This window comes from Sinohyriopsis cumingii, chromosome 1 (genome assembly GCF_028554795.1).
Source record: "Sinohyriopsis cumingii isolate HCF-2022 chromosome 1, ASM2855479v2, whole genome shotgun sequence".
Taxonomy (NCBI): domain Eukaryota; kingdom Metazoa; phylum Mollusca; class Bivalvia; order Unionida; family Unionidae; genus Sinohyriopsis; species Sinohyriopsis cumingii.
Window position 1 is genome coordinate 150,955,971 of NC_142961.1, and position 12,767 is coordinate 150,968,737.

A 12,767-nucleotide genomic window follows, 5' to 3' on the forward strand; every position below is an offset into this window, starting at 1 on the left:
AAGCTTTTTGAGTGATGAGGATGAATGATGGTACACTTTTGCCTCACACTTTGATTCAAGGTCAAGGTCACCATTTTGACCCCCTCCCCCGAAAAAGACACTTTTCCAAACATTTACTTAAAAGATCTCTGAGCTTAGGCTATGAAGTTTAGTTCCTTTTCATTTCTTAGCTTTATTATTACAGCTTTGTTGAAAGGTCAGAGTAGGTTTTCATTATTATGAACGTTTGTGACCTCACCTGGTAGGTAGGTAACAAATATCACTCAATTTCTTCTTTATTCAGTAGTTATTGAATAATGATATATTTCTTTCCATAGGTGAAAGGTCACTCAAAGTATGTGACTTGACTTCTGGATAATGATTAAGTGTGATATAATTTTGGATTAAATTACACACAGAAGTCAACTTCCACAGGCTCCTTGATAGAACTTTTTAATTTTTTTTTATTATACACGATCTTCATTTAAATAGTGAAAGAATCGAAATAGCTTCATTTGAATCTGATTCACAAGATTTGTTAGAATTAGAGAGACAGTAAAGCCCATATGAAATGGTAAGTAACATCTTGAGATTTTAGAATGCAAATTTGTTAATATATGTAATTTATCATGCAACAGTGTTCTGATTTAAGGTGTTTTGCCTCGTACCATAGTATTCTTCACCCACCACCATCATTTTTTAAAAGCCGTTGGTATTTTTTTTGATTTTGTAATAATTTTACATAAAAACTCTCGTTAGGTGGCTGTGTATGTTAGACAGGGGAACCTTGAGGCTACTTTCGGAGAATCAGAGGATTCATGCTTTCTCTCCTGACCTACAGCATTTCCTAGAAAAGACCTATGAAGAATTTAATTGTGGGGTATGTTGATAAACCTTTTATGTTTTAAATAAGGCAATACTGGTGTGTGTGTGTGTGTGTGTGTGTGTGTAGGTGGGTTCAACTCATAGCAAAAATCCTCTAGGCTTTCATTCCAACTGTGGCAGCCTGTGATAAGATTTCCTCATTCTTAGGGGACCGTTTGTTGTAATGGAAAAGAAGGGTGGACAGAACTATCATATCAAGGTGGGAGATAAAGAGAAGTTGTACCACGTTAACCTTCTTAAATGCTATCATGAAAGGAAGACACGCTGAGTTCGTGCTTGCTACAGTTGTGACTGAAGAACCCGATGACATCGGAGGAGTGGTGGAAGTACTTCCTAGTTGTCCTTTGACGAGGAATGAAACCTACTTACAAAGACAAAAATACATCATCAATGAGCCAATGAGATATGGTCTTAAGTGACCATTTTGGAAGAGCATAATGAGCATGAAATGTCATATACTTGCAGTAACAGTAACAATGATTGGTTAAGCAGTTTTATGCATATTATGATAAATGAGAAAATAATTCATTTCAAGCAGGATTGGAACCCTTGAGTAATGACATGTATAGCTTATTCACTAGCACCCAAACCCACTTAACTGTGCAGTTATCACCCAAAATAAACGTGAAACAAAGTCTAAGTTAAGGACTTGTGTTACACGAGAACTCACTTGCAAAAGTTAGCTCTCAACTAAATGCTTGAACCCATAATTTCTATGCAGAAATTTAAGTAAATACATAAATACATGAAAGTATAACTTTTTCTCCTATATACCAAAGAGGGAAAAGTATGTATAGTTATACATTTTCTCAACAATTCATGATCCAGAAATGTTTATTTATGGTTTTAGAAAAGCAAAAATCCAAATCTCTCTCTCTCTCTCTCTCTCTCTCTCTCTCTCTCACACACACACACACACACACACACACACACACACACTCTCTATGGTAGTAAAAATCACTATCATGTCTGCACTGTGGAGAGAGTTGCACATGCCTGATGTACAGATAGACACAGGGTATGCATTCATTTACTATTTCATCCCGAGTTTGTCTGTGAAATGGGGGAAAACAGGTGCTTTTTGTGAGATCGGACAAGTGGTTTGGTGAACTTTGTTTCACTGCATTACGTATGTCATTCCCTTTGAACATGTTTAATCTGATTGCAGGGGTCAGTTTAGCTGCTGGCCCATGGCCTCTGTGTTTTGAGGAGGTCAGTTTATACTGACAATTGCAGGGTTGGTAAGTCAGCTAGATTTTAAAAAGTCATTGTTAAATAAATTATTAAATCATGAAGTTTGATCTGACTGTTTTCTGATGCTAAATACATTCCGTTGTTTTGTCAAATGTGTTTCAGAACACTCTAATTTAACAAGTTAATGAAATTTTTATTTGATTGGGAGAGTCAGTTGGTTTTCTGTATGGCCATGCAATTTCTGCGTGACCTGGTCCAGCTGGCTAATGGAAAAATTGGTGTTAAATTGACCCCTGTGAGTGGATTTGAGTTGATGCATGGCAGTAATTGGTGTTAAATTGAACCCTGTGAGTGGATATGAGTTGATGTATGGCAGTTGTTATTATGACACAGCATGTCCTGAGCAATCAGAGAAAGTTTTTGTTGTTGTTGTGGGGTTTAACGCCATTTTTCAGCACACGAAAGGCTATACATGGCAGCCAGTATTAATGGTGGAGGAAGAACCTGGGAAAACCCCGGAAAGAACCACCGACCCACGTGTAGCTACTGGCAAGCTTTCTCACATACCCACATTGGCTGAATCCGAGACGAATCGGCGCGGACAGGGGTGAGATGGCAGTGATCCGTAACGGTGAGCGTTTTAAACCACTCAGCCACTCGGGGCCCCATCAGGGAAAGTCGAAATAAGAAATTTTGATGTAGCTAGACATTATTGAGAACTCTTTCCAGGATATTCAGCTTTTGGTTCTAGACCCTTGTTAGTTTTCATAAATTGTTCTATAGGATTACCTTTCTGTCTTTCTATGTTTACATTTGTAAGAACTGTTGTACAATGTGTATTTTCATAATCCCACAGAATTTTTCATTTCATATTGGAATATCTTAATATGTACAAAAAATAGTGTCTTTTGAGGGATGTGGTCAGGTGCTATTATTGTACTGATTGTAATACTTTATAACCTCAGTTTCAGATATTTAGAATTAGAATATGATTTGCTTAAAGTAGTTGTCATTTTTTTTTTACAACTCATTTTCACAATGATAATTACCTCTTGCATTTCTTGTTTTCATAAAGGTTGGACAACATAATTTAAATACTTTAATCTAGTTACTACAGGTCACTGAAGATAGGTTGATGGCATGAATAAGTGGATGAAAAGAATTCATGCAATTATAATTTTTTATGTGCATTGCAGACGTGTCCTCCATTTCCACGATCTCCTATTGGAACTGTATCTTTTCAAGCTGACACAGATAACAGATGTAATTTTCCCAGTGATAAATCCTTCCATGTCTTCAAAAGACAAAGGTAAGCGCTATAATTACTGTATATAAGATAGTTTTAGTCCTTGTCCCAAAACTTAAAAAGTCTGCAAATGAGTCGTTACAGAACTGATTATGAGTTAAATTTATAGAGTTCTGAACAGAATATTTAGAGGTAGCAGTATGGGTCATTTGTTTGCTTGCTATAAACATAATGCTCAGTAGATTAGATTCGTCTAGTAGACTGGTTAATTCCCAGACAGCTTGATATCTGTATCTTTTCTTACAAGGAAGATATGAAAACCAGTCTAGCATCACAAAAAGCCAATATTGTGGCAGCAAAGTGTAGCCATTTACCAGATGGCTTCGCAAACGTAAACACTATTACACTGAGTCATACCCGCATGAAATCGATAGGAAAATTATTTATTTTCTCAGAAATTGTGAGTGTGACAATCATGATGTCTTTAATCTGCTGACAGATGAGATGAAACTTCGTTGTTGATGAAATTTGACCTGGTACTTGCCATTTGCATTGCTAGTTGCATGAGTACACAAATCTCACTACCCATATGATCATGACATCGTAGGCCGAGTAGTTACGTGATATCAGTAATAACCCATTTCAAATGTAGAAAAAAATAAAAATATTAAATAAAGTCCAAAGAAACAAAATTCTTTATATATTTATTCCGAAAATGACTACCACATTGACTTGTGTTCTCTGCTTGATGACTCTGACTGTCCAGATTCCTACGACAGAGACAGGTTTCTGTTAGTTGTTTTTGAAACAAATATGTGAGAATTGTACATTCATTCTGGTTTTTACAAAAGGTATCTTACTTTCATTTAATAAATTATAATTTTTGTACAACATCAGAATGCTGCAGTTTCATCTTGTCTGTTAGTGGATTAAAGACATAATGATTATAATAGTTGCCATTTCTTAGAAAATAATTTTTAAGTTTGCTAGGCCCACTGGTAAGGGAATACGATATGCTGTTACTGCATGGTGGCAGCAAATTCCAATTTTTCAATAGAAAATTGTTTAACCCCACACCCCAGCTCGAATGTCCAATTGTAAAAATGGGGTGGGAATATTCAGAGGAAACCTGTATTGGAAAATGGACTACCATTTGTTTTGGATCAATTTTTTTTGTAGTCTAAAATGTTGAATCGCTGAGCTGGTGCTAAACTACTACGCAGTGACATGTAGCTTCAAGTATTGTTTTCAAATTTTAAATAGGTCGTAGTATAAATGGGTGATTGTGGCTATTGTATTATATATTAAGCAATGATAAGAGCCCCTGTGAGTATCAATACAGGTTTGGGGACTGGTTTATTGCATTACAAGCAGGCATATGTTGATTTTATGGAAAATTCACTATTTGTTTTATACAGTAGTATATAATTTTAAAGGTCTTTTTATTAATATTTAAGTCAACCCTTTTGTAAATAGGGTTTTTTAAATGATAGATTTTTAACCAAATTGTTTTGCAGAGTTTAGTTTGTTTTTAAAAATCTTCTTTTGGGTTTTATTGGCACAGGTTAATTCATGGCTTAAACTGTTTTCTTTACAAGATAAGAATCTAATACTTTGCACACAAAAATTCATACTGTGATAAGAAATGTTTATTTTTTTAACATGTTTACAGATTACTGTCTTGATTTTTAAAGCTGATTATTCTGATTTATTTAGAATTGCATGTGTGTGATTATTATTTTTAATGTAGCTTTAACAATTTCCAGTCATATTGCTATGATATCTGCAGTGTGGCAGTTTATTGTAATGTCAAGCACTAGGGCATCATGCTGCAGACATGTAGCATGATATCCCACCCAGTTACATTATCCTGACACCATACCAACCAGTCCTAACACTAACCTTTTAATGCTGAGCGCCAAGTGAGGCAATTGCTTGTACCATTTTTATAAGTCTTTGGTATGACTTGACTGGGGTTCAAACCCGTGACCTCCTGCATCCAAGGTGGATGCTCTCACCACTTAGGCCACTGGAACGATCTTCTTTAGAATTAAAGGTTTGAAAGGAAACAAAACTAATTTATATTCATTATGTTGTTTCCTCATACCAACATAATGCAGCTCAGCAAAGTATAGTTTAAATTTTTATTCTGTAAACTGAAATGACTTTACCTGCCAATTTATATGAATATACAATAGTAACACTTGTTTCGTGTGATATATTTTGTGGTTTAGTTCATGATCATCTTTTCTAACTCGGATGTTTTTGGAGAGTTTTGAAATAGAAACAGATTTTCATTTCAAGAGCATTTTTATGAGCTAATATGTTCTTTAATTCCATTCAGTAATTGTCATATGTGAACCTTGAAAAAATTAATTTTGTCCTGGAAAACACTGGAAATGACCTGGAAATTTGTCTTTAAAAAAGCAATGGGAATAACATACAGTGATACCATTAATATTAATGAAACTGGAAGTTACAAATGAAAAAAGACGATGCCAAGGTATTGATCTGGCCTCATCTTATACTCAACATCGACTTGTATGTGGATGAAAGATGGAATATTTACAAATTTGCAAATTTGACTTCACTTCAGCATCGACTTATATGTCAGCAAATACAGCAGTTCAACTATTACCTTTTCTTCACATTCATTATCATTTCATTGAAACAACATTATAAATGTCGTTAGGCAGCAGATGTAAAAAAATGTATGCACATTATATCAGTTTGAATTACATACCTAGGGATGGATTTTACGAGCTGATACGAGAGTGGGAAGAGAAACATCATAGTACTGGATGGAACATGACGGAGATGATGGGTCAGCGTATTCAGGCTCTGATTAGTGACAAGGCAGAGCTTGCCAATTATATTCATTTTGCCCGACTCTTTCAATCCCAGCTGATAGCGGTAAGTGTTCAAAAACTTTCTCTTACACGCCTTTTTTATAAGCAAACAAAATTACCCACTCTTGTTCTAATCATCGCAGTACTGGTCATTATTTTGTTATTATCATTCTCAAACATTATGCATCGAGGATGAAGCCTTTGGCAATTGATATCTGCAGTAAACTATGTCATACGTAGAATATTTAAATGATAGAGCTTCCTTGCACATTTAATCTTGATATTTGTTAAAAGACAAATATAAATTAAAATGTGACACAAAATATAACAAGTAAATTACAAAACTGCTGTATCATTTCATTTGCCAGAGTGGGGGATGGAACACAAGTGTGTTATTATTCTGTCAGGGATAAGCTAAGCAAACATCTAATATACTGGTAACAATGATTACTTTTCATGCTTGACTATGAATGGTAGGGGTACATCATGTTTAGATATCTGTCTGTCCTGTCAAGTTTTGCCTTTAAATCAGTTCTCAGACACTGTGGTGACTCAATCATGTTCCAAAAACACATTTTTGTTGTGTTCTTTAGGTGGTTGTTGTAATAAAAAAGGCAGTTTCCATGCCTTCAGGGTAAATTTAGACAAAGTTGTTCTAACTAAATATGAAGTAGTTCTAACTTGACATTGTTTGTCAGTGAAGACTTAATCTTGATCTATTCATGCGAGAAAGCTTGCCAGTAGCTTTCTGTGGATTGTTGGTTCTTCCCGGGGTCTTCCTACACCATGTATAGCCTATTGTGTGCTGAATAATGGCATTAAACCCACATGAAAGAAAATCAACTTGATAACTGTCCCCAAAATTCTGATCCATTATATTTTCGTTGTTTTGTATTTCTCTTGTACATGTGTTATGAATATATGGTCATAAACTAAGTTACAGAAAGAAGGAAAACCAAGTTTTGTAAAACATAACAGTTTAATTATCAAAGTTCTCAAATTAAAATGTAAGAGGAATTTACAGTATTATGAATTGAATTCAGAATACTCCAAAAAGGTTCTATTTATGTCGAAAAGAATCCAATGGTTGGAATGATATTCATATCCTTATCAGAATGGCTTTGTTAAAAAATCTTTTAATAATAATCTTTTAATAATTCACAATAGTCCAGAATAATGTTCTAGTCCAATGAGCACTTTGTAATTCCAATGAATAATTCTAATAAACGTCTCAAATTATCTAAACACAACATTAAACACATCTCAGAACTAATTTTAATATATGAAATAAGAATCTGAAATAGGAATGAAGCCAAAATAGGAATGAATTAAATGCTCAGTTCTCTCCTTATATACACCTTCAAGAGTCTATACAACTATTAGTTTCAATATACCCTATATTACAAATCTTATTACTCAATCTTATATTTCAAAATATCTTCTCATGTAACCTAACCCATCTAATGGAATCTGACTGACTTTTTCTAAGAACTAATCCAGCTAATGGTAATTAACTTAATTCTTTTCTAAGAACCCACCAGCCAATGAAAATTACCCCAAACTTGTCAACAGGTTCAATATATAGGTTGAATTGAACTTGTCAACATTTATTTATGGCTTAATATTTATAAAAACAGAATTTATATCCATGGACAAAAAATTTACTTTGTATTATTTTGTTTATGGAAGACCACTACAATGTCATGAACAAATATTACAATATAGGTATAGTCATGTACCAAAAGCTACAACAATAAAGCTATACATAACACCATAACAACATGTATCTATTGTTCAGACATGTAAGGAAGATGGCAGTCAGAGTAATGATGGAGAGGAGGAAAATATTGCTCTCATCAGCAAGCTGAAGAGGACCAATCCAGAAAAATTCAAAAGGTTTGAATCCATTTTTTCCTGATAATACATTTTTCTGCAAGTCGGTGAAACTTTGTTATTTAAATTACCCAAAAGTACATCTTTTATACATAAGCAATATCGAATGTGTAAGTAATATTGACTTAGTCTGCTACATTTGTGGCAGTGAAACCTTTGCTCCTGCTAGATTCAAATGGAGGTATGCCCCTCCCTTTACCTATACTGTCTTTCCTATGTCCCTTAATATCAGGGTGGGTGGATGGTTGGGGGTAGAAAGGGGCTTATTTGAACATGGGTGATGTGTGTAATACACACTGATCTATGTATTTTATGTGAAATAATCAACTTAAGTTTGATGAGTGGTGGAAGTCTGGATAAAGGTCCTTTAGACCTCCTTCCTTAATTCTGGAACAGCCCTTGTAAGCTATCTCTGGACAGATGTGTTATTCTGCATTAATGCCCTCCACATTTTTTTATATTTTTTTTTCTTCAAAACTAGAATCAGTATATAGTGGTTTTGATCACTTATGCACATAAAATTGGCAGTATTAGGTCTGATATCTCCTTAAGGCATACATTTACATACATACACGCATACATAGCTACCTACCTACTCATCCACCCACCGATAAAAGTTTTGCATTCATGTGATATAGTGTCATGTCACATCTGAAATGATGTGTAATTTTATGTAATCAAAATATAATTAAATAAAGGTTTTTACTTACTTGCTCCTTTTATACATTGATACGAGTCCTTTTGAAAAAGCAACTCGATGTATTCTTCTTGGAATAGACTAATATTATCTTTTCATGTGGCATAAAGGTATTGACTGCCAAGTTACAGTAAGCCCTCAGAAAAGATAATCTCTGGGTCTGATCTCTGATTTCAGATTTTGAAGGTCTTCTAAATATTTTTAACAGGCAATAGGATGTCAGAAAAACCCCACAACGCATAAATCTTCCTTTTTGGTTCTTGTGAACTTCATGTTCCAAGACATTGAGGTATACAACATTTGTTGTGTTTCATCTGTAAAATCTGCTTGTTATCATGACACTCATTACTGACTATCCCATCAATTCCAAATTTTCCCCATCATAAAAAAAATCGCCAAATTTGGTTCACTTTGAAGATAGTTAACTTCATATAATATGCTTTCAGTGTCTGTAAAAATGCAAAAGAATCTGGACGTTTTGACTTGTGCATATTGATGGAGGACTGACTGATTTAATTTACTTGTCAGATCCACAAAACTGACCTGTTTCTTTTTACAAGACGAATAGAACTCACTCCCAATGAACACCAAGCTTCCATGGCTAGCCACTTCACTAGAGATTTTCTACAGAAACTGTTGCACCGAATGTTGAAAAAATTGCATCATGGTAGATCGAGTCTTTCTGACAATTTTAGCAATACTATGTATACTCATGCCTTCCTTGTTACAATGTGGCATGATGCTCCTTTTTGTCAGGTGTCATTTCTGTACATTTTTGGCTATTTTCTTTCAGTAATATTGACTAACTTGTGGTAGTTTGCAGATGATTTTTCATTTTCATGATAACCTGTCTTCTGTTTGCACACTGAGATACACGGACACACACACACACACACACACACACACACACACACTTGGAAATATGCCTCACTTTTGTTGTCATAAACATTTTGCGTACACTGGAAATAACATCAGTACGGTAAAATTCTCATGACTGGATCAAAAACATTAAGTTCACAATTAAATCTTAGGCAGGTTGTGGGAGCATCGGCCAAAAACAAAAAAATGATACATTTTTAATTAAATCTATCTCTAAAGAAATGGAAGACATACAAGCCACATCCCTTTTCGTTGGGGTCAAGGTACATTTAATATTTAAAACTTGTCTGTAAAGGCAGGCACAGTTTTGGTTCATTGTTCACAAAGATTAGCCATACACAGCTTCTTCTGATTTTTTTAGTTTATCAAAGGCTTCTCACATAAGCCAAATGTCTTTTGATCTTGGTGAGTTGAGCAACTGATTAATCCAGATACTGCTTAATATCTTGGGCAGATAAAGATTGGTGTATATTTTGAAGTCAAGGATGATTTCATTTAAAGGAAAAATGAAAGTGAGCATGATGGAGTAATATTGTGTAGAACATAATTAATAATAATGACAATGATATTGGGTGCTGGTATTTGTTCAGAAAAACAATTTTAAAAGGTGAACCTATGTACAGCAGTCACCTGTGTACACCAGGGAGTTTTGCCTTTTCATATGATTGGACACTAGGGACAGGGTTGAGTGTATATCTTAAATTTTCTTTCGTGATGTAAAATTTGTTGCTAAGAAAATCACTTAGTTTAAACATATACAATATAGGCTATTTTTTTAATTTATTTTTTTTGGTGAAAATTCGCAGGTTACAAGAGAGATTCATCAAGCCTATGAGTTTTGGAGGACCCTGCCCATCTCCATCTTTCCCTGGCTGTCAGGAATTTTTTAGAGACTTCATCACTGCTGCCTGTAATCCAACATTCAACCAACATCTGTCAGATACCATGGCAGCAAAAGTGACAGAGCTGAATAACACTCATTTTTCTTGTAGTGAGGAAGGCGAGGAAGGATATTCAGAGAACGATAATGGTGAAGTAAGTAAAGATGAAACACTGACTTTAAATTATTTTTTTGCAGAGTTAAGCTTGTGTAATCAAGTCGTGATGGGGACCAAACAATTAGGCCAGATTAGGCAGTAGACCAAGAGGTATTACTGAAATAATTAAGTTCCTTATAGATTTCTTTCATTTTCTGTATTTTTTGTGAAATAAGTTCCGATGCACCAAGACAATTTGACTTAATTATGCCAGACACCAATAAGTAGAGATCCACAATACTTAAAGAGTGCATAAGGCTACCAGTCTATTACATTAAGAGGCTACCAGTCTATTATATTAAGAGGCTACCAGTCTATTACATTAAGAGGCTACCAGTCTATTACATTAAGAGGCTACCAGTCTATTATATTAAGAGGCTACCAGTCTATTACATTAAGAGGCTACCAGCCTATTACATTTAAAAAATAATTGCTTGTTTATTTATTGTTTGCTTTAAATTTATAGCTTGCAAATGAAACTTCAGTAAGCTCAGTGATGACACTTCATTAATGTTTTGTTTAATGCTTAATTCATTTTAGGTTTATGTAGGATTTTTATTTCAGTCCATTTTGGATCTGTTTACAAGTTTTAAAGATGGTTTTTTGTAAATTGCAAGGAAAGGCAAAATGAGTTCATACATAATTCTTGGTTATTAAATGATAGCACATTGTTTTGTTTTTCAGGAGAAAGACATGTTTGTTTCTACTCTCCTCACTTTACGTTTGCTGTCAAAGTTTCTGGGCTTTGTGACATTTCTTCCATATCAGTCCACAGAAAAACTGCCTGATAATATGGAGTTCTCATATATTGCAATCAGGAACCAGGTATTGTGATAAATACTGTATATACTCACATATGTCAGGTCCAGCTGTAAATAACATATCACTCTACCATCTGATAATGCACCAGCAGATCAGGTCCTATGTTATGTGTTCCACTGATTAATCAGAACAAACTTGGCACATTATTTAATAACAGACCCAGTTCTGTGCAGAATACTGTTTGATCTGACTTAACTGTAAATATATGGTACTTGGTGTTTTACATTCAGAGACATGGTGAAAATTAAATTCTTCTCAAATTGATATTAACTTGTGCATTTCTTTGATGAAGCTTGAGAAGTATCTGGAAAAATTCAGGTTTTGTTGTCTTGTCTTTGGGAGGTGAGTAATAGGTATTCATGCACACATTATCAATTGAGATCAGCTAAAAATGGTAAAATTTATCAACGTCAACCCAAAGCAGTAAAATTCCAGAAAAGTTTCCAGTATGCTCTTGCAAAAAATGATATTTAAACATACATGTCCTTAGGAATTAAATAAAATATATTGTTATTGTCGGCATTTATAATATGTATAGGTGTGTGATACAAGTTTAGCTATGTAGAAAACAATTTATTTGCTGTATAAGCCATACTTTATTTACATATATAGAAATTATATTCTGTCATGTTATTTATTTCTTTTTTTAAACCCATGTGTTTAAATTTTCTTTTTATATTTCACTTTCTCTTTGTATTTTTTTTTACTAAAGAATAGGACATCATGGGAGAAAGTTCATTATACTAAGTTATTATTATTATTATTAGTAGTAGTAGTGACACAAGTTTTTCTCCATTATTATTATTATTATTATTATCATATTGACTTTAGTTTTTTCCAATCCTTTCACCACACTTTTAATTGACTTGCAAAATACCATTAAAATCGATTACAGCAGTGTGGTATTGTTATTTGAAAAGAATATATATGCCAAATCATTATTGACAGAAATGCTTATAATTGTTTTAAAAACTTGTATAACATAAACTGCACATTCCACATTGTCATTCGTTGGAAGACTTGTTAATGTCAATACAGAGAAGTCCTTCCTAGTGAAATGTCCCAATTGCATCACTTTAAAAATCAGGATTTTTTCCCTTTCATACACTGATGTATATTTTTAGGGCTGGATAATATAACAGGACTGAAATGCTTGGAATTAAATGTGCTTTAGACTGAATCCATGGAGTATTGATGCTTTTGCAGTGTGATATTTTTAATGTAAAATTGTCAGCCATCAAGGAATCTGTTATTAATTGTGGTATTGTTGTTGCAGTCAAAGCTCC

At 34.0% G+C, this 12,767-nt stretch overlaps 1 protein-coding gene across 2 annotated transcripts in view; it reads left to right on the forward strand.

The window, feature by feature from the left end:
• The window catches only part of LOC149808155 (codanin-1-like), a 107,338-nt gene that overhangs the window by 32,673 nt on the left and 61,898 nt on the right, over positions 1–12,767 (forward strand). For both annotated transcript variants that reach the window (XM_089973947.1, XM_089973955.1), the window contains exons 7-12: positions 739–859; positions 3,255–3,367; positions 6,052–6,217; positions 7,952–8,049; positions 10,429–10,657; positions 11,344–11,484. In XM_089973947.1, coding sequence (XP_089830073.1) covers positions 739–859; positions 3,255–3,367; positions 6,052–6,217; positions 7,952–8,049; positions 10,429–10,657; positions 11,344–11,484 — 868 coding nt within the window. The remainder of the gene's footprint in view (positions 1–738; positions 860–3,254; positions 3,368–6,051; positions 6,218–7,951; positions 8,050–10,428; positions 10,658–11,343; positions 11,485–12,767) is intronic.